Genomic DNA, 23,384 nt, shown 5'->3' with positions numbered 1-23,384 from the left:
CAGTGATATGTGGAATGTACACATTGCATTTGAACATGGATATCCAGAAGTTGCGGTCACTGGCACCCTGGTAAAGATCCAGTCTGCAATCACTTTGAAATCATTGAACTGACTGGAACTTGTCATTTGACATCATTGGTCCTATTACATAACCCCTTGTAAAAGCCTTTTTAATTCTGGATTAAACCTGAGCTGCTGGTGAGCCTCTGGCTCTGGAGAATTAACTGTATACATTTATGCAATGCCAAGTTTTTCCCATTCTCACAATTTTAATTTTAATTGTGATCTCTGAGCTTCAAATGCATGTGCCCTAACCATTTGTTTTGATCGCCATTTTGTACATTTAAGGAAGATAAATGCATTATACCTCCTGGTTTGCAATCTGAGAATACATTGATACACAAGCTGTTTAGCGTGCTAGATGTCATCACGAAACTGGATGCCTGGAGACCTCCATGATTTGACACCAGATTCAATAACTGCAAAATTAAGTGGATGATTTAGACTTAGTTGTTCATTCACAGCACAAGCAGTCGTCCCTTTCAGAATGTCTGCGAAGACACTACATAGTGCCAGAAACTGGTTGTGGTCAGTAAGGAAACAGCTTGTAGCTGTGACAAGTGCTAACTAGTTCACTCATTCTTCTCATCTGTCTGCGTTCAGCTGGCACAATTGACCACGTCATCCTATTCCTCAATTTGTCTGGCTAGTTTGCAGTATGCTTCCAGCATTCCATTTTTCTGTATGTAATTGCACACGATAATCACCTGACCATGCATTCTTCTTCTCCTGCTCCCATACAGTTGTTTCTGATGTTCCCCAAAAATCAATCTTTAGCCCCTTTATTTATTATTTACATGTTGCCCTCTTTAAGTGTCAGTTTTCATGTATTTACGCTTATTCTTCCATCAGTGCTAGATTGTCAAACAATTTCTCTACTTTGATTTCACTGCGGCCCTATACAACTGCAGTAGGACTTTCACTCTTCCTCCTCATTGGATTCTTCAATATCTTCCAGATAGTTTTTAAGGAAAGCTGCCACACACCATTTGCTTTTCTAATTATTTGTTTGATTTTTACCTGTGCAAAACATTTCTGTGGTATACAAAGACACCCAGCTCGTTTTGAGTATCAGCATCTCCCAGTCTTTTAGAAGATAATCTGCTTTGTTGTTTTTCCTTCCAATGTGGAAATGTATAACTTCCCCATATTTATTCCATCAGTAAGATTCTCATCCACTCCTTCAAACTCTGTGTGTTTGTTTTTACTCCATTCATCTTCCTAATGTTTTTGTCTTGTCATTGTGGACTTGTTGGGCCAAACAAGTTTCCATACTGTAGGGAATCTAGTCTCATCTAATTTGGAATCTAATCATTGTGTGGCACTTTGTTGAGTTCTTTTTGAAAAGTCCAAGTGTACACTGGTTCACTGTCTTATCCACCTTACGAGTTTCACCCTGACATCAAATTTTTCAAGTGCTATATCCCTACAGTGTGGAATGATGTAATTTACCAAGTGTCCTGTTATCGTTTACTGTGAAGATAGTTATTTGTCTAAAACTGTTCTCTCATTCTCTGTTGTTTCTTCAGACTCCGCATTGAAAGGCTCATAATTAACTTTGTTAAGCTTTTCCTTTTCACTTAAGAAGTTAAAACTATTCTGATTTTTCATGTCTCTTATACTCTTTCATTGTCTTTGTTTTAAAAATGTTCTTTGTCATCCTTTGATTTCTAAAATAGATTCATTTGCAGTGCAAAGGACCACACAGGAATACAAGTATAATTTCTATCATTTGCTATTTGAAAGATTGAAGGCCTTATTATTTTTAGTTTGGAGTCGGTGTAAGAGTTTAAAACCATCCCTTGTGGTTGTGCAGTGAAAGGCAGGGTGTATCTATCGGAAGAATTCTAGACTTATTTAAGCTGATTGAAGGGCTGACCAAAAGTTTAGATTGGATGCTGGTATTTGAAATGTGTTTTATATTCAAGCTTAGGTTGTTTTTAAAGTGGGGCACTTGGCTAAAATTAGAAGTTCAGCTAATGAATGGAATTTGATGGGAGGACTACTCAAGAGATGTTCTTGGCTTAGACCAGCACTTAACTTTTAGCAAAATAGCAGTGGTGCATTTATGATAATTGTTTATCATTTGCTTTGGGAGGCTAGGGCTTGGGCTTCTGAAAGACATGTCTTTTATGGTCTTCTACTTCCCCTTCTGATCAAGAATTTATCTCGTTCTTAAATATATGCAAGGAATTTGTCGCAGAGAACTAAGATATTCAACCCTCTTAAGAAAATAAATTCTTCCTCATCTCAGTCTTAAATTTGGGTCCTTTTTATTCTGAAATTATACCCTCTGGTCTTAGACTCTTACATGAAGAGAGGAAACCTTTCAGAATTTAGCCCATCGAATACCTTAAGAATTTTATATTTTTCAATGAGTGCACCTTTCAGTCTTCTAACTCCAGTGAGAAGAGTCCTATCCTGTTTAACCTTTTCACATAAGACAATCCCTCCTTACAGGGGGGATCATCCGAGTGAACTGCCTCCAATTAAATGCTCTGCTATTACTTTGTTCATGATTGTAACAACATTTTTCCAATTTTACATGTAGACTAATCGACCTACAGTTAGTGGTTTTGCCCATCCAGATGCCGTTTACAATGTTGTAATTGTACCAAACTCTACCACTTCCTCTGGCAGCTCGTTCCATACACTTCACACCCTCTGTGTGAAAAAGTTATCCCTTAGGTCCCTTTTTAAATCTTTCCCCTCTCACCCTAAACTTATGCCCTCCAGTTCTTGACTACTCCACCTCTGGGGAAAAAGTCTTGTCTATTTATCCTATCTATGCCCCTTATCATTTTACAAGCCTCTATAAGGTCACCCCTCAGTCTCTGATGCTCCAGGGAGAACAACTTCTGCCTATAGCTCTTCTCTGGTGAATGTGATGATTGTTAATTCTCACCTCGTTTTAACCCCTTGATCTTTTTCTTTAGTATTAGTGGGATGTTCAAGGTATCTTCCACAGTAAAGACTGATATAAAATATCTGTTTATCTCTTCTGCCATTCCCTTGCTTGCTGTAGCTATCTCCCCAGATTCATTTTCTAAGGGGCCAGTGTTCACTTTGATCCCTGTACTCACGATGCACAATTACTGTTAGACAAGACTTAAAGAGGAACATGTGTGCAAATGATCACTTTTAAAAAAGAAAATAAAATTTAGAAAGCATGTTGTGGATGCTTCATGCATTCAGACAAAGGTAGATCAAAATTGTGAGTGGCAAAATAATTTATATCTAATTGCTCCATGACCAAGGCTGAATAATGAATATTCCAGGTGCACAATGGCTAACTAGAGAAGTCAGGGAAAGAGTCAAGACAAAAGAGAAAGCAAATAAAGTAGTGAACAACAGTGGGAAACTAGAGGTTCGGGAAGCTTTCAAAGAAAACAGAGGGGAACTTAAAAAAAGATTAAATGAGTGTAAGCTACCCAGTAATATAAAGGAGGACTGTAAGAATTTCTTTAGATATACCAAGGGCAGAAGGACATTGGGCTGCTGGAAAATGACGCAGGAGAGATATTAGTGGGGAACAGAGAAATGGCTAAGGAGCTGAATAATTACTTTGCGTCACTTTTCACAATGGAAGCCGCAAGTAATATCTCAAAAATTCAAGAGAGTGAGGGGGCAAAGCTGAGTATAGCGGCCATCACCAAGGAGAAGGTGCTAGAAAAACTGAATGGGCCGGAGATGAATAAATCACCTGGACCAAATGGACTACACCACAGTTCGAAGGGAGGTAGCTGAAGTGATAGTGGAAGCTTTACTGGCGATCTTTCAGGAATCGTTAGAATCGGGGAGGCCTGGCAAATTGCTAACGTAACACCTTTGTTTAAAAAAGGAGTAAGGCAAAAGATGGAAAATTACAGACCCTTAGCTGTACCTCCGTTGTGGGTAAGATCCTGGAATTCATTGTGAAGGGTGTGATTTCTGAATACTTGGAAGTGTAAGGTAAAATACAGCAAAGTCAGCATGGTTTCATCAAGGGGAGGTCATGCCTGACAAACCTGCTAGAATTCTTTTGAGGAACTAACAAACCGGTTAGACCAAGGAGAGCCACTGGATGTTATGTACCTGGACCTCAAGAAGGCCTTTGACAAGGTGCCACACAGGAGGCTGTTGAGTAAGACAAGGACCCATGGTGTCAGAGACCAGGTGCTGGCAAGGATAGAAGCTTGACTGTCTGGCAGAAAGCAGGGCTAAACGGGACCTTCTCAGGATGGCAGCTGGTAACAGGTGGTGTTCCACAAGGCTCAGTGTTGGGACAATGACTTTTTGCTTTATACATTAACTATCTAAGTGAAGAAACTGAGGGCCTTCTAGCTAAGTTTGCAGACATTTACAAAGATGGGTAGAGGGACAGGTAGCATTTAGGAGGCTGGGAGGTTGCAGAAGAATTTGGACAGATTCGGAGAGTGGGCAAAAACGTGGCAGATACAACATTGAACGGTATAATACAGCCCTTTGGCCCTCAATGTTGTGCTGACCTTTTATCCTACTCTAAGATCAGTTTAACCTGCATATGCTTTCTTGTGCGATCTTCCACGTGCCTATCCAAGAGTCGCTTAAATGTCCCTAATACATCTGACTCTACTACCACTTATGGCAGTGCATTCCACGCACACATCCCTCTCTGTATACATAACCTATCTCTGACATCTCCCCTAAACCTTCCTCCAATTACCTTAAAATTATAACCCCTCATGATAGACATTTCAGCCCTGGGAAAAAGTCTCTGGCTATCAACTCTATCGATGTCTCTCAACATTTTGTACACCTCTGGATCAATGGTGCTGGAAGAGCACAGCAGTTCAGGCAGCATCTAAAGTGCAGCGAAAGCCCTTCATCAGGAACAAAGGTAGTCATAGAGTACAAAGGGTGAGTGGGGGAAGGGATGAAGGTGATAGGTCAGGGAGGAGAGGGTGGAGTGGATAGGTGGAAAAGGAGCTAGGCAGATAGGACAAGTCCAGACAAGTCATGGGGACAGTGCTGAGCTGGAAGTTTGGAACTAGGGTGAGGTGGGGGAAGGGGAAATGAGGGAACTGTTGAAGTCCACATTGATGCCCTGGGGTTGAAGTGTTCCGAGGCGGAAGATGAGGCGTTCTTCCTCCAGGCGTCTGGTGGTGAGGGAGCGACGGTGAAGGAGGCCCAGGACCTCCATGTCCTCGGCAGAGTGGGAGGGGGAGTTGAAACGTTGAGCCACGGGGTTGATTAGTGCAGATGTCCCAGAGACGTTCCCTAAAGTGCTCCGCTAGGAGGCGCCCAGTCTCCCCAATGTAGAGGAGACCGCGTCGGGAGCAACCGATACAATAAATGATATTAGTGGATGTGCAGGTAAAACTTTGGATGTGGAAGGCTCCTTTACACCTCCGTCAAGTCACCTCTCGTTCTTCGCTCCAATGAGAAAAGCCCTAGCTACCTCAACCTTTCTTCATAAGACATGCCCTCCAGTCCAGGCAGCATCCCAGTAAATTTGTTCTTCACCCTCTCTAAAGCTTTCCTATAATGAGGCGACCAGAACTGATCACAATATGGAATACAGTGTGGGAAAGTGAGAGGTCGTGCACTTTCACAGGAAGAGGTGAGGCATGGACTGTTTTCTGAATGGGGAGAAAACTCCGAAGTCTGATGTGCACAGAGACTTCAGAGTTCTAGTCCAAAGTAAACTTGGGGTTGAGTCCGTTGTTAGGAAGACAAATGCAATGATGCATTTATTTTGAGAGGACTTGAATGAACTTGAGTGGCATGGTGGCTCAGTGGTTAGCACTGCTGCCTGACAGCTCCAGGGACCCGGGTTTGATTCCAGCTCTGCCGATTGTCTGTGTGGAGTTTGCATGTTCTCCCCGTGTCTGCATGGGTTTCCTCCTACAATCCAAAGATGTGCAAGTTCAGTGAATTGACCATGCTAAATTGCCCATAGTGTTTAGCGCTGTGTGGCTAAATTAGTCAGGGGTAAATGTAGGGAATGGGTCTGGGTGGGATACTCTTTGAAGGGTTGGTGTGGGCTTGTTGGGCCAAATGGCCTGTTTCCAAGCTGCAGGGATTCTATGATTCTATGATAAAAGTAGGGATGTACTTCTGAGGCTCTGCAAGGGCTCTGGTAAGTACACATTTGGAGTATTGTGAGCAGTTTTGGGCCCCATATTTCATGTAGGATGTGCTGGCCCTGGAGCATGTTCACGAGAATGGTCTTCGAAATGAACAGCTTAACATATGAGGAATGTTTGTGGACTCTGGGTCTATACTCGATGGCGCTTTGAAGGATGAGGTGGGATCTAATTGAAATTTTCAGAATACCAAATGGCCAGGACAGAGTGGATGTTGGGAAGATTTTTGCATTGGTAGGGGAGACTTTGACCCAAGCGCACAGCCTGAGAGTAAAGGGAAGACATTTTAGGACAGAGATGAGGAGAAATTTTTTCAGCCAGAGTGGAGTTTGCACATTCTCCCCGTGTCTGCGTGGGTTTCCTCCCACAGTCCAAAGATGTGCAGATCAAGTGTTTTGGCCATTCTAAATTACCCATAGTGACAAGTATATTAGTAGGGGAATGGGTCTGGGTGGGTTACTCTTCAGAGGGTAGGTGTGGACTTGTTGGGATGAAGGGCCTGTTTCCGCACTGTAGGGAATCTAATCTAATCTAAAGGGGATCAGGATTGTGGAGAGAAAGTGGGAAAATGGAGTTGAGAAACTTGCCAGCCATGATTGAATGGCAGAGCAGACTCGAAGGGCTGAATGGCCAAATTACTGCTCCGATGTCATATGGCCTTTACTTAGGAGAGAGAGAGAATGGCAAAGTGAGAAGGCTTCCCTGTTAATAAAGAAGACATTAGTGAGGAAGATCTTTGCTCAGAAAATTATGGAGTTGAATCAGCATGGATTGAGTTTAGGAATAGCAAATGTTAGAAGATGCTGGTGAGAATCGTTTACAGATCACTTAACAGTAGTTATACTGTTGGGTAGAGTGTTAATTGAGAAATTATTGTCCCATGCAACAAAGGCAGTGTAATAGGTGTGAAGCCTTTAATTTTCACCTTGACTTGACTAATCAATATATTGTTGCATCAATGAGGGATACAAATACTAATTGTGTAACAAACATGGTTAGTTAGTAATTTCACAATAGTAGGTACACTGCAAGTTTCTGATCGCAATACAAATGAAATCGGTGCTAAGTTTTAAAATCACCAGACTGCCTTCACCAACAAGATTCTCACCTACTTAGATAAGAAAGAGGAACAGGAGTAAGCCATCTGGCCCTTCAGGCCCACTCTGCTATTTAATAAAATCATGGCTGATCTTTTTGTGGCCTCAATTCCACTTACCTGCCCTCTCACCTTAATTCCTTTACTGTTCAAAAAATTATCTATCTTAGCTTTAAAAAAGAAGCCTCATTCTGCAAATTCACAAGACTCTGGGTGAAGTTCCTTCTCAATTCAGTCCGAAATGTGTTCCCCCTAATTTCGAGGTTATGCCTTCTTGTACCAGTTCCACTTTAATGGGTTTTAATTTCTAGGAGGGGAGAGTTGACAAAAGTTGATTGAAGGTATAGCTGTAAATAACCTGCTAATGTTTGTAGCTACTCCTGCCACAGTATACCATGCTCGTCGGTCTTGTACTATCTGCATATATCCAACACCAATTGTCTGCAACTACTGTGATGTTCATTATGGACGTGCACACAAGCTGACCCCTCTCTGCTACCTACCACTTTGCCCTCTAAAAGAGATCTGTGTGACTCTGATCAAATGAACTGGTATTTTATTTTTCTGGATGAGATGTTTTATAATTCTTTTCGCTCTTGCAATTTCTGGAAATCTCAAATACCTCTTCATTTCTTATAATCTGTATTTAGAATTCTGCCATGTGTCTTAGCATTTACATTTCAAACACCTCCAATTACTTCCACTGACTCTTACTTATTGTCTAGGTTTCTGAAAGTGGATAGAGTGCAGCGTCTTGAGTTCTTCCTTTTTTTCTTGTTAGAATCAAGTTTTCTTGTTTTCATAATCTTTGCTTTCACAAATTTACTTCTGACAATCTCTATCCTAATTCCTGCATCAGCTCTGATGAAGAGTCACCTAGACTTGAAATGTTAGCTTGCTATCTCTCTATGAATGCTGTCTGATCTGCTATCATCTCCAACATTTGTTGCTGTAAGTTCATATTGATCATCTACTCCTCATTTGTCTTGAATAGACAAACATTTCCATTTATGACATCATCCACTTCAAACTTCACTAATTGTGTCTGATGTGTTCCTTCTGATCACTAATTTTGTTTTTCTAGATTTTATTTGTTTGATTTTGTTTTTATGTAAATAATGATCCACATTTAAAAAAAGTTACGAGTAGTCAATAGAATATACTTCATTGAAAAACAGCAACTTAGCAAACCATCTGTGGCTCAATCAGGTGATAAATATTTTCCTTTAATGAAAAGAAGAGGCTAATATGGTGCAAAATCTGAGGTTTGGGATTATTTTAGAAGCTAAAAAAGATGATAAAAGGGGAACATAGAATTAACTAACTGGGGTTATAAAAACAAATGATAAGAGCAATTTACAAATACATAAATAGAATGAGAGTAGCTAAAGTAAATGTTGATCCTTCAGAAAAGATACCGGAAAGTTGACATTTCCTCAACAACGGAGGCATTGAGCAAACACAGTAGAAAACACAAGTTGAATACCAGAAATATGAAACAATCCGGGAGTTTGAAGGGGTAAATAGTAACAGCAAAAAACTGTAAATTCCCCAGACCCTGATGGTCTACATCCTAGATTTGTGCAAGAATAGCTACAGAATTATGTGGATCCTTCGGCTATGATATGGTAAACTTCCCTAGACTCTGCAACAATCCCAGCAGGCTATCTTTAGAAATGTCACTTCACTATTCAAGAGGAACACAAAAATACAGGATTGCAAACCCATTAGCCTGCCATCAATCATTGGGGAAATGCTGAAATCTATTAAACCACATGGCTGTGGGGACGGGATGGGTGGCAGAGAGAAATAAATCATTGCATGATTGAACAAAAGCCAAGATAATTTTATGAAAAAATTCTGTTTATTTTTAGAGGTGTATACAGTTGGGTAGGGAAAGGGTCACCCATAGACTTGGTGCACTTTGATTTCCAAAAAAAAATTTTCAACATAAGGCCATACTGATAGGTCAGCAGGCAAGGTAGGAACTCATGGGGTTGGGGTAATTTGTTGGCATGGATAGAGGATTGGCTGATTGACATTAAGCAGTGTAGGCAGATAGGGTGCTCTGAAGTTGACAGGCTCAGACTAATAGAGTGCTACAAGGGTCAGTGTTAGGGTTTCACTACTGTAACTTGAATAAGAGAATGTTTCCGATGATACGATATTGGACATGTAAGTTGTCAGAAGGATGCAAAGAAATGTTGATAATGTATGTGAGTAGGTAACATTATGGCAGTCAAAGTATAATGAGGGCAAGTGTGGCTTTATTAAATACAGGATATTTTTAAGTGGAAATTTGTGAACTAAACCTTTCCGAATAAAGTTGTGCTTACATAAGAGCACAAAGTTAATTTAGATAAATTTTGAGGTGCTGCATTTTGGAAAGGCAAATCAGGACAGGACTTCTACACTTAATGCTAAGGTCCGGGGGAGTGTTGCAGAACAAAGATGGAGTTGCAGGTAGATAGAATAGTGAAGAAGGTATTTGTTGGTCAGTGCACGGAATATAGGTGTTGGGGAGTAATGTTGTGGCTATACGTGACATTGATTAGGCCACTTTTGGAATATTTAGAATATCCTGTTCTCCCTCCTATAGGAAGGATTTTGTGAAACTTGTAAGGGTTCAGAAAAGATTTATGAGGATGTTTCCAGGGTTGGCGGATTTGAGTTATAGGGAGAGGCTGAGTGAATTGGGGCTATTTTCCATGGAGCATTGGAGGTTGAGGGTGACCTTGAGGTTTACAAAATTATAAGGGGCATGGATAGGGTATATAGAATCATAGAGGTGTACTGCATGGAAACAGACCCTCCGGTCCAACCCGTCTATGCCGACTGGATATCCCAACCCAATCTCGTCCCAACTGCCAGGGCCTGGCCCATATCCTTCAAAATCCATCCTATTCATATACCCATCCAAATGCCTCTTAAATGTTGCAATTGTACCAGCCTCCACCACATCCTCTGGCAGCTCATTCCATGCACGTACCACACTCTGCGTGAAAATGTTGCCCCTTAGGTCTCTTTTATGTCTTTCCCCTCCCACCCCTAAACCTATGCCCTCTAGTTCTGGTCTCCCCAACTCCAGGGAAAAGACTTTGCCTATTTATCCTATCCTTGCCCCTCATAATTTTGTAAACCTCTATAAGGTCACCCCTCAGCCTCCGACGCTCCAGGGAAAACAGCACCAGCCTGTTCAGCCTCTCCCTGTATCTCAGATCCTCCAACCCTGGCAACATCCTTGTAAATCTTTCCTGAACCCTTTCAAGTTTTACAACATCTTTCCGATAGGAAGGAGACCAGAATTGCACAAGATATTCCAACAGTGGCCTAACCCATATCCTGTACAGCTGCAACATGACCTCCCAACTGCTGTACTCAATACTCTGACCAATGAAGGAAAGCATACCAAAAGCCGCCTTCATTATCCTATCTACCTGCGACTGCACTTTCAAGGATCTATGAACCTGCACTCCAAGGTCTCTTTGTTCAGCAACACTCCCTAGGACCTTACCATTAAGTATATAAGTCCTGCTAAGAGTTGCTTACCCAAAATGCAGCACCTCACATTTATCTGAATTAAACTGCATCTGCCACTTCTCAGCCGATTTGCCCATCTAGTCAAGATCCTGTTGTAATCCGAGGTAACCCTCTTCGCTGTCCGCTACATCTCCAATTTTGGTGTCATCTACAAACTTACTAACTGTACCTCTTATGCTCGCATCCAAATCATTTATATAAAAGATGAAAAGTAGTGGAACCAGCACCAATCCTTGTGGCACTCCACTGGTCACAGGCTCCAGTCTGAAAAACAACCCTCCACCACCACCCTCTGTCTTCTACCTTTTGAGCCAGTTCTGTATCCAAATCGCTAGTTCTCCCTGTATTCCAAGAGATCTAACCTTGCTAATCGGTCTCCAATGGGGAACCTTGTTGAACGTCTTACTGAAGTCCATATAGATCACATCTACTGCTCTGCCTTCATCAATCTTGTTTGTTACTTCTTCAAAAAACTCAATCAAGTTTGTGAGACATGATTTCCAATGCACAAAGCCATATTGACTATCCCGAATCAGTCCTTGCTTTTCCAAATATATGTACATCCTGTCCCTCAGGATTCCCTCCAACAACTTGCCCACCACCGAGGTCAGGCTCACCAGTCTATAGTTCCCTGACTTGTCCTTACCACCTTTCTTAAACAGTGACACCACGTTACCAACCTCCAGTCTTCACCTGTGCCTATTGATGATACAAATACTTCAGCAAGAGGCCCAGCAATCACTTCTCTAGCTTCCCACAGAGTTCTCGGGTACACCTGATCAAGTCCTGGGGATTTATCCACTTTTAACCGTTTCAAGATATCCAACACTTCCTCCTCTGTAATCTGGACATTTTGCAAGATGTCACCATCTATTTCCCTATAGTCTATATCTTCCATATCCTTTTCCACAGTAAATACTGATGCAAAATATTCATTTAGTATTTCCCCCATTTTCTGTGGCTCCACACAAAGACTGCCTTGCTGATCTTTGAAGGGACCTATTCTCTCCCTAGTTACCCTTTTGTCCTTAATATATTTGTAAAAACCCTATGGATTCTCCTTAATTCTATTTGCCAACACTATCTCATGTCCCTGTTTTGCCCTCCTGATTTCCCTGTTAAGCATACTCCTTCCTTTATACTCTTCTAAGGATTCACTCGATCTATCTTGTCTGTTCCTGACATATGCTTCCTTCTTTTTCTTAACCAAGCCCTCAATTTCTTTAGTCATCCAGCATTCCCTATACCTACCAGCCTTCCTTTTCACCTTGACAGGGATATACTTTCTCTGGATTCTTGCTATCTCATTTCTGAAGGCTTCCTATTTTCCAGCTGTCCCTTTACCTGCAAACATCTTCCTCCAGTCAGCTTTTGAAAGTTTTTGCCTAATATCGTCAAAATTGGCCTTTCTCCAATTTAGAACTTCAACTTTTAGATCTAGTCTATCCTTTTCCATCACTATTTTAAAACGAATTGAATTATGGTCGCTGCCCCAAAGTGCTCCCCGTCTGACACCTCAGTCTCCTGCCCTGCCTTATTTCTCAAGAGTAGGTCAAGTTTTGCACCTTCTCTAGTAGGTACATCCACATACTGAATCAGAAAATTGTCTTGTACATATTTAAGAAATTCCTCTCCATCTAAACCTTTAACACTATGGCAATCCCAGTCGATGTTTGGAAAGTTAAAATCCCCTACCATAACCACCCTATTATTCTTATAGATAGCTGAGATCTCCTTACAAGTTTGTTTCTCAATTTCCCTCTGACTATTGGGGGATCTATAATACAATCCCAATAAGGTGATCATCCCTTTCTTATTTCTCAGTTCCACCCAAATAACTTCCCTTGATGTATTTCCAGGAATATCCTCCCTTAGCACAGCTGTAATGCTATCCCTTATCAAAAATGCCACTCCCCTCCTCTTTTGCCTCCACTTGTATCCTGTAACATTCAGCTGCCAGTCCTGCCTATCCCTGAGCCATGTTACTGTAATTGCTATGATATCTCTGTCCCATGTTCCTAACCATGCATTGAGTTCATCTGCCTTCCCTGTTAGGCCCCTTGCATTGAAATATATGCAGTTTATTAGTCCTACCTTGTCCCTTCCTGCCTTGATTGTTTGACTCACGACTGTTCTCAGCTGTACCTGTCTCAGATCAATCTCTTTCCTCACTATCTCCCTGGGTCCCACCCCCCCCCACCCCCCCACCCACCTTACTAGTTTAAATAGTTTAAATCCTCCCAAGCAGTTCTAGCAAATTTCCCTGCCAGTATATTAGTCCCCTTTCAATTTAGGTGCAATCCGTCCTTCTTGTACAGGTCACTTCTACCCCAAAAGAGATTCCAGTGATCCAAAAATGTGAATACTTCTCCCATACACCAGCTCCTCAGTCATGCATTCATCTGCTCTATCCTCCTGTTCCTGCCCTCACTAGCTCGTAGCACTGGGAGTAATCCAGATATTACTACCCTTGAGGGCCTCCCTTTTTAAGTTTCTACCTAACTCTCTGTAATCTCCCTTCAAAGTCTCAACCTCTTCCCTTCCAATGTCATTGGTTCCAATGTGGACAGTGACCTCCTGCTAGCCCCCCTCCCCCGTGGGAACATTCTGCACCCTCTCTGAGACATCCTTGATCCTGGCACCAGAGAAACAACACACCATTCTGCTTTTTCGCTGCTGGCCACAGAAACATCTGTCTGTACCTCGGACTACAGAATCCCCTAACACAATTGATCTCTTGGAAGCCGATATACTCCTCGTTGCATTAGAGCCAGTCTTAGTACCAGAAACTTGGCTGTTCGTGCTACGTTCCCCTGAGAATCCATCACCCCCTACATTTTCCAAAACAGCATACCTGTTTGAAATGAGTATATCCACAAAAGACTCCTGCTCTAGTTGCCTGCCTCTCTTACCCTTCCTGGAGTTAACCCATCTATGTGACTGTATCTGAGACTTTCCCCCCTTCCTATAACTGCCATCCATCACATACTATTGCTGTTGCAAATTCCTCATCGCTTCTATTTGTCTCTCCAACCGATCCTCTTGATCTGATAAGATTCGCATCCAACAGCATTTGTGGCAGATATAATCTGCAGTAACCCTTAAACTCTCTTTAAACTCCCACATCTGACAAGAAGTACATATCACAGCAAAGGCCATTTTTGCTCCTTCACAATCTACAGACCCAGAAACTAACACTGTCTTATTCCTCTACAAACACCGCCACAGGTTGAATTAATAGCTATGGCTTATATTTTAAGTTTAATCAAGAGACTTACCTCCAAAAACATCTAATTAAGATAGAATCCACTGTACCCACTACTGCAGCCTTTCTCTGGGACAGTCTTAAAACAACAATTAACTTATCTGATTCTGTGCTGTGAACTTCGTCCAACAATTCCTCCAAGATTAGTTGTGAATTTCACTGTTTGTTCATTTTCCCAGATGCACTCCGACGTCCAGCGATACAAGAATTCAAACAGCAAAGGCAGTAACTGTGCAGGTTTTCTCTCTCCCTCTCCTGCACTGTCCTCACCATGTGCTTCCTTTGTCTGCTCTTCTCCCTTTTAAACTGCTGTTGTTTTGCCTTTTTTTCCCAAAGTTTTAAAACAATGCAACAGCATATAAAACAGTAATTGCTGCTCTTGGAATTCGAGGAAATCACCTCCAACACCTGAAATACCTCAAAAAAAGGAGCAGCTCTTAAAGCCAGAAATTTTTCCAGTCCTCCATCTTGGATTACCTAGAATCCCGGCAAGGTCTTTTTCCCAGGGTGGTTGAGTCCAAAACTAGAGGGCATAGGTTTTAAGGTGAGAGGGGAAAGATCTAAAAGGAACCTGGGACAACTTTTTCACACAGAGGGTGGTGAGCGTATGGAATGAGTTGAGAGGAAGTGGTGGAGGCTGGTACAAATACAGCATCTAAAAGGCATCTGGATGGTTATATGAATAGGAAGGGTTTACAGGGGTATGGGCCAAATGTTGGCAAAGGGACTAGATTAATTTGGGACATCTGGCTAGCATGGTTGACTTGGATCAAAGGGCTATTTCTGTGCTGTATATTTCAATGACTCTAGTGTGAGTTTCAGCAAGCAATTTGGAAGGCACATAGATGCTGGCCTTTATTGCAAGGGGATTGGAGAACAAGAATAAGGATATCCTTTTGTAGGGCTCTGGAGTGATGTGGGCAGTTTTGGCCTTCATATTTAGGGATGTACAGTAAAATTTGTTACATGTTCAGAGATCATGTGCTGGTAAATTGAAAATACTGGTTAGCAAGGGGAAATCATATTTGGAAGGCAAAGTACTCATGACGGTTGCTTTCTCAGATTGAGTAGTAATCCTAAGTCCCAATAATACACAGCACTTCAAACAGACGTAGGTACTGGTTTGGCTTAGAAAATTGTCTGCTTTGTGAAGTGCTCATTTGTGTTGTGGGCTTTGGGAAAAATGAAGCATTCCAGTTCGTGAAGTGTCATTTTGTAACAGGATGGACGTGTTTGAGGCTGCTGATTTATATTCTGATTTAAAAGCTGCTGGTTATTGCAAATTCTACTGTCTTTGATTGGAGGTAATGCAGAAAAGCTTCACTAGATTGCTTCTACAGATGAGAGCTTTTCCTGTTAAGAGGGCCTGAGTAAATTGAGTCGATGTTCTTTGGAGTTTAAAGGAATGAGTAGTGATCTTATTGAAACATAGGACTTGATAGGGTAGATTGTTTATGCTGGCTGGGGAATCTAAACCAGAAGAGGGCATAACTTCAGGATATGGGGTAGATTGTTAGAGCAGATGAGAAATTTCTTCTTTCTAAGTGTTGTGAATCTGTGGAATTCTCTACCAAGCAGAGTTGTCGATGCTCCATCGTTAACTATGGCGATAGGTTGTAGATTCTGGGAATTGAGGGATATCGAGAATGGGGATGAAGATGAAAGTGGAGGTGAGGCCTAAGATCAGTCACAATTGTGTTGAATGGTGGTGTAGGCTTAAGGTTGTATCGTTTCCCCTTGCTCAGATCTCCTGGGTACTTTGCTCTGCTGAGGAGGCAGATGCTCAACACAACCATTCCAGAGTACCAAAAACATTCTGCTTAGACTGCAAACATAATTGAGGAAAGTAAACCTGTGTTTGGTAGAAGTCCACACCAAACATTTAAGGATGTGATAAATTGGAGGTTTATGGTTAAACCTAACAAACATATAGTTCAGTTAGAGACTGTTGTTTCTTAAAGGCCCTAGAACCATTTAGGTGCCTTTACCTGTGCTGGCAGTACAGGGTGACCCCTGTATCTGTGGAATCATTTTCTGTGGTTTCAGTTACCTGCGGACTACCATGACCCAATCTCTCTCTCCCTCTCCTTTTTTCTCTCTCTTTTTTGCTCTCCCTCTCCTTTTTTTGCTCTCCCCAACCTCCCGCCTTCCCCCCCCCACTCCATTGCCCTACCCTCTTGCCAGTCAATCTGACTTTGAAATCTCTGGGATGGGAAGGTCATAATATTCGTCAGTTTGTATGTTCTCCCCATGTCGGTTTGGGTTTCCTCCGGGTGCTCTGATTTCCTCCCACAATCCAAAGATGTGCAGGTTAGGTAAATTGGCCATGCTAAATTGCCCATAGTGTTAGATGCATTAGTCAGAGGGAATAGGTTTGGGTGGATTACTCTTACAGAGTTGGTGAGGACTTGTTGGGCCAAAGGGCCTGTTTCCACACTGTAGGGAATCAAATCTAATCTATGAACCTGTGAATGGGGGTCACTCATATTTAAATTTCCCATGTTTAAGATTGAATAAAAGCTAATTGTACCATATTTTCACTTCCAGAGTACATTGTGGCCTTTAAGGGATACTTCACTGCCATAGCCAGGAGCAAATTTATTTCTAGTGCACTGAAAAATACAGATGTGGTGGAATGGCGAATTGTTCCACGTGACAATCCTGCCAGTGAATACCCGAGTGACTTCGAGGTTGTTCAAATTAAGGAGAAACAACGTGATACTGTATTAACTCTGGAAGACCACCCGCACATTAAACGTGTTACACCTCAGAGGAAAGTTATCCGCTCCCTGAAATTCACAGAGTGTAAGTATAATGGTGAATTGAAATTTAGTGAAAGCTACAGTGGTAATCAATTCTTGTTATCAACATTATCCCGTGGCAGGGTAATTTTAATCGTTGGAATAATTCTACAGATTTGCAATTCTAGAATTCTGGAGTGTATTGTGCTGCTGGACTGAAATCAGAAAGTTTAACAACAAATCTTGGCAACTGACTTGGTTAATCAGCCAATCTGTTTGTTCATGTTAAGTGTTGTGATTCTGCATTCAGCTGTTTGTGCAGGCTGTTGATAAATTGTATTTAAGAAATCTCATGTGTGTCTGCCTGGTGTTAGTTAGCATGTTACTTTGTGTTGCATTTTATGCAAATTTGGACTTTAAATCAAAAGCAGCTTTATTAAAATGTTCAGAATTTGTCTATTTGGTTTCATATTTTAACATATTCAGGTAATTTTTTTTAAACTGCATATATGCATCTAAAAGTTTGAAAAATACAAATTTTAAACAATCAGAAGCTTGTAATGACAATTTTGATAAAATTGTAGTTACAAAATGTTCATATAACTTCAATTACCTGAAATGACCAGTTTTGAGAGTGATGAACCTGTGGAATTGCTACAGGAAGTGTTTAAGGCCAAAACATTTTTCAAATAGGGATAGAGTTTTTTTAAAGGAATGGTCACCAAGTGTGATTAATTTTTATTATCACATAATCTTGATGTTGCTAAAATTCAAAAGCATTCAAAATATTCTGGGAGATGTTAAGGTAGTTGGGTTCTAGAAACAGTAGCACCTGTGTTTGAATAATGGCAGATAAGTTGACAATTGACTACTCTGTTGTGTGGGAGTAGCACGAGTCTTAATGGAAAGTATCAGTAAAGTATACGAAAAACTTGACAACTGGAAGTACATACAAAACTGAGAGAGAAATTTTAGGTTTGGAACTTGCAAATGTTTTCCACTTTGCATTTCCTGTTTGTTGTAAAGACTACACCTACGAACAAGAACAAAGAACAATCAAACACGAGTGGACCCTTCGCCCCCGTCAAGCCTGCACCAACACGTTTTCGCCTTCTGTTCTTAAAGTGCCTTCACTTACAGGAAAAACTTTCCTCGTACAGCTGTATTCTGCCCTCGCCGAACATGTGTCCCATAGTAATTTCACCTCTTCATCCTGGGGAAAATCCTCATACTTTCCACTCTATCCATGCCATTCACAGTCTTACAAACCTCCTATCAGGTTGCTTCTCAACCTCATTCATTCCAGTGAAAACAATCTTTCTTTATAGCTAAAATTTCCCATATCAGGCAACATCCTAGTAAACCTTTTCTGTACCCTCTTCAAAGCATCCACGTCCTTCTGGTAGTGTAGTGACTGAGTTAATTACATACAGAGATAAAAGAAGGCTCAAATTGTCGAGGTTATATTCATGAGAACTGGATTATTGTCTGGTGTTTCTGTACTTATCTTCATGCATTATCCAATAAACACGATTTGTAGAATATACCTTTTTCTCATTTGATCAGTCATTTTCCAACAGACCGCTGTTAGCTGAGTGGATGGATATTTAACCAGCAGCCTGATCGCTACATTAAGTTATATTTACAAGGCATGACCTAATACAAGGCATTGAAAGTTTATCCATTTTAAAGGTTGGTATTGAGATATAAAATAAGCACAATTTAAAAGCAGCTGAATGTTGACCAGTTAACATTCTGAACTAGCTAAGCCCTAACGATGATAGTCACAAACCCAGCCTGTGGCTGCTCATTGAGGAAAGTACATATAAGGAAATAATATATGTAGGTTGTTGTTATCAACTTTTTTTTCGAGTGTATCTCTCCATGTCTGTGGATGGAGTATCAAAACGCAATCATTTCCAGTGGGCGGCACGGTGGCACAGTGGTTAGTACTGCTGCCTCACAGCGCCTGAGATCCGGGTTCAATTCCCGGCTCAGGCGACTGACACTGTGGAGTTCGCACGTTCTCCCCGTGTCTACGTGGGTTTCCTCCGGGTTCTCCGGTTTCCTCCCACAGTCCAAAGATGTGCGGTTCAGGTGAATTGGCCATGATAAATTGCCCGTAGTGTTAGGTAAGGGGTAAATGTAGGGGTATGGGTGGGTTGCGCTTCGGCGGGTCGGTGTGGACTTGTTGGGCCGAAGGGCCTGTTTCCACACTGTAAGTAATCTAATCTAATCAAAAAATCTTTTCTCCACCCCACGTTCTATTGTTTGTCAGCTTGACCAGGTTAGACATACTAACCCATCTCAAATTTGGCAATCCTGTAGCTCTGGGTCATTTGCTGAAGCAGAATTATATACCTCAGTAATTTGGAATCTCATGGCCATGGCCTCACTCTTCAAGGGTAAAAAAGCTGGATGACAAACCCTGATTTCTTTGTCAGATGCCCTGCGAAAGAGTAAAAACAGTAATGGTCATGCCTTTGATTGAGCTACTGATCAGTGAAGCTACTGCAAGCTAACAGTATTCTGAACTATGAAAATGGTCAGCTGTAGATGTTAAGTATTTCAGCAAAGAAACTAACCCAAGGGCATCTCTGAAATGCCATTGCCAGTAATCAGTGGAAAACTTGGCAATTAACATTGCATTAGAGCTGCTTTGTCAACAGTTGCAAATGATATCTGAATACAATTCAATTGAGAAACTTTATATTCTGTAAAGGGAATATACATTTCTCAATATCTCAACAGTGAACAGTAGTGTTTTGAGCTTGCAGTTGGTCAGGTATTACAGGTTAAAGGGGACTTTTCTGCAGTTTCTAGTTATCTTCTATAGTAGGTATGGAGATGGTTAGACGATGCAAGCTCCCTAATGAGTCTTGGAACCCTGCATTGATACGTTATTCATAGAGATGTACAGCATGGCAACAGACCCTTCGGTCCAACCCATCCATGTTGACCAGATATCCCAACCCAATCTAGTCCCACCTACCAGCACCTGGCCCATATCCCTCCAAACCCTTCCTATTCATATACCCATCCAAATGCCTCTTAAATGTTACAACTATACCAACCTCCACCACTTCCTCTGGCAGCTCATTCCATACCCGTACCACCCTCTGTGAAAAAGTTGCCCCTTAAGTCTCTTTTATATCTTTCCCCTCTCACCCTAAACCTAGTTCTGGACTCCCCCACCCTAGGAAAAAGACTTTGCCTATTTATTCTATCCATGCCCCTCATAATTATTGCGTGCAATTCTGGTCTCCTTCCTATCGGAAAGATGTTGTGAAACTTGAAAGGGTTCAGAAAAGATTTACAAGGATGTTGCCAGGGTTGGAGGATCTGAGCTACAGGGAAAGGCTGAACAGGCTGGGGCTGTTTTCCCTGGAGCGTCAGAGGCTGAGGGGTGACCATATAAAGGTTTATAAAATTGAGGGGCATGGATAGAGTAAATAGACAAAGTCTTTTCCCTGAGGTTGGGGAGTCCAGAACTAGAGGCCATAGGTTTAGGGTGGGAGGGGAAAGATATAAAGGAGACCCAAGGGGCAACTTTTTCACGCAAAGGGTGGTACATGTATGGAATGAGCTGCCAGAGGATGTGGTGGAGGCTGGTACAATTGCAACATTTAAGAAACATTTGGATGGGTATATGAATAGGAAGGGTTTCGAAGGATATGGGCTAGGTGCTGGCAGGTAGGACTAGATTGGGTTGGGATAACTGGTCGGCATGGCCGGGTTGGACCAAAGGGCCTATTTCCATGCTGTACATCTCTATGACTCTAGGAAGGAGACCAGAATTGCACGCAATATTCCAACAGTGGCCTAACCAATGTCCTGTACAGCCACAACATGACCTCCCAACTCCTGTACTCAATACTCCGACCAATAAAAGAAAGCATACCAAACGCCGCCTTCACTATCCTATCTACCTGCGACTGCACTTGAACTATGAACCTGCACTCCAAGTTCTCTTTGTTCAGCAACACTCCCTAGGACCTTACCATTAAGTGTATAAGTCCTGCTAAGATTTGCTTTCTTGAGAATCGAATATAGGTTATACATTATTGTTCTCCTATTTCATCACCAATTGCTTGATTTCAGGAGCACTACATGGACATTTTTTTTTCTGAATATATACTTATGAATGCATATATTTGAACCATTAAACAACAAATTGTTTTGATTCTCATTTTTAAAAGTACCATCAAGTGCGCTTCGGAGCAATAATTAATTGACAGGCAATTCTCGATCCTTTTGTATTCCTACACTCTAGAGATGAAGGCTAATAATGTGGACAGTCTGTTTAAATTTTATATTTTAGTGTTAGTTTGAACCCTCACATTTGTGACTTTAGAGACTTGAGAATCAGTTCTGCAGTTGCAAAGAAAGTTTGCCCACAGGGTGGGATTAAAAAGTTTCCAGGCTGTGGCTTTACATTTTTGGATCATCAGCCACAGAGCCAGATTGGAAGCAATTTTGCGATTTCACTGCTGTCTGTAACCCACAATTTTAAAGATTCCATTTGCAATAACTACAGGAATTGCAGATGATACCTCAAATTTAATTTTGCCAACTATCGGGAAAAAACTAGAAAAACAGAACACAAGCAGCGCCTTTGGAGTTAAATTTTCAGATCAATGATCTTTCATGAGAACTGAGGCAAGCCCTTTTAATGGTTTAAAAGAAAGTCCTGAATTGGTTAAGAGCAAAAGAGAAGGGATGGAGGGCTGGATTTATTTAACTGACAAAAGAGACTACGGTATATGGCAAAAAAAAGTATTGGGACAATAAAGAAGTAAGATGATAAAATATATTTCAAATTTAATGTTAATATTGACCAGAAAGACAACAGGAGAAAGTGAGGACTGCAGATGCTGGAGATCAGAGCTGAAAAATGTGTTGCTGGAAAAGCGCAGCAGGTCAGGCAGCATCCAAGGAACAGGAGAATCGACGTTTCGGGCATAAGCCCTTCTTCAGGCCGAAACGTCAATTCTCCTGCTCCTTGGATGCTGCCTGACCTGCTGCGCTTTTCCAGCAACACATTTTTCAGAAAGACAACAGGAACAATTGTATGCGTGCACGTGGCCCACAGTTAGCTGATGATACATCCGTAAATGCTCCTGAAGCTTTGCTGATCAACAGGGGAGGTTTAAATTTGTCAAATCCTGTGTAGTCTGTCTATCTCTGCATTGGAATCTGCAATGTTAGCATTATATGTCGTCATTAATTCTGTCAAGTACAATACAATAAGAATTCCACATTGCATTTCAGTGTAGCGCATTAAAAAGAAGTAATTGGCTGTCAACAACATATTCCAGACCCAACTGTAAATGTAAAGATAAAATTGCCATAGTCCTTCTGACCATTCTGCTGCTCCAAGCCAACCAATTGAGCTAACCAACAAAACTCAATGAGGGGATTGCAGTCTCAAAGAGAATTTCTGTAAATGGGATCTTTTTAGATTAGTTTCACTTGTGAAGGGAAGTTTGAACAGAGCCCACTTAGCTCCATTCATTGATAATTGGACTTTTAATCCGTGTTGTCATTTTGAGTCTCGCATTGGGTCATTAAGTTTTTCTTTTGTGTTTAAATTATTTTTATTGATTTTTTTAAATCAAGTGTCTTTAAATTCATCTCAGCTTCTTCATATTGCAAACTGAGAATCTCGTTTGCTGAAATTCCTGATGAATTATTTTCACTTAGTAAATTGTCAGAAGCATGATTTACATGAGAGTTAAATGGTAGTTGCATTTAGTGCAGTTACAAAATGTTAAAAACTGAGTTGGCTAAAGTATATTTTGAAAGTTGGTTAAAAAGCGAGATAGGAACATAGAACAGGAATAAACCATTCAGCTCCTCTAGCCTCCTCACCCTTTAGTAGGATCATGGCTGACCTGTGGCCTAACTCTATATGGCACCTTGGGCCCATACTCCTTTGATACTCTTGCTTAATAAAACATTGTCTGCCTCTGATTTAAATTTAAACAATTGAATTAGCATCAAGTACCATTTGAGGAAGAGAGTTTCAAACATGCACTGCTCTTTGTGTACAGAAGTGCTTTCCAGCATTGCTCTTGAATTTGTGTTTGGAGCGTAGGAGGCTGAAGGTGACCATACAACGGTTTATGGAATCATGAAGGGCAGGGCAGGGGTGTCCAAGACTAGAGGGCGCAGGTTTAAGGTGAGAGGAAAGACTTAAAAGGGACCCGGGGGCAACTTTTTCACGTAGAGGGTGATGGTGTATGGAATGAACTGTCAGAGGAAGTGGTGGAGGCTGGTACAATTACAACATTTAAAAGGCACTCGATGGGTATATGAAGAAGAGGAGTTTAGGCAGATGTGGGCCAAGTGCTACCAAATGGAATTGTATCGGTTTAGGATATCTGATTGACACAGACCAATTGAACTGAAGGGTATGTTTCACCCGATGACAATGACTTTATAATTCTTCAGCTGTGACATCTGGTTCGAGAATCTTCAATCAGTGGAAATAGTTACCTTTATCTATCCTGTCTTTCCCTGTTAATGTCCTGAAGACCTCAAATAGGTCAGCCCTTTCACCTTCTATTTTCTAG

The 23,384-nt window shown here is 41.3% G+C and overlaps 1 protein-coding gene across 2 annotated transcripts in view; it reads left to right on the top strand.

The window, feature by feature from the left end:
- The window catches only part of mbtps1 (membrane-bound transcription factor peptidase, site 1), a 132,400-nt gene that overhangs the window by 32,099 nt on the left and 76,917 nt on the right, over window positions 1-23,384 (top strand). For both annotated transcript variants that reach the window (XM_060838203.1, XM_060838202.1), the window contains exon 3: window positions 16,616-16,873. In XM_060838203.1, coding sequence (XP_060694186.1) covers window positions 16,616-16,873 — 258 coding nt within the window. The remainder of the gene's footprint in view (window positions 1-16,615; window positions 16,874-23,384) is intronic.

Source organism: Hemiscyllium ocellatum, chromosome 17, assembly GCF_020745735.1.
Source record: "Hemiscyllium ocellatum isolate sHemOce1 chromosome 17, sHemOce1.pat.X.cur, whole genome shotgun sequence".
NCBI classification, from domain to species: domain Eukaryota; kingdom Metazoa; phylum Chordata; class Chondrichthyes; order Orectolobiformes; family Hemiscylliidae; genus Hemiscyllium; species Hemiscyllium ocellatum.
Note: the sequence above shows the minus strand (reverse complement) of the source record. Positions and strands in the feature narration are given on the sequence as shown.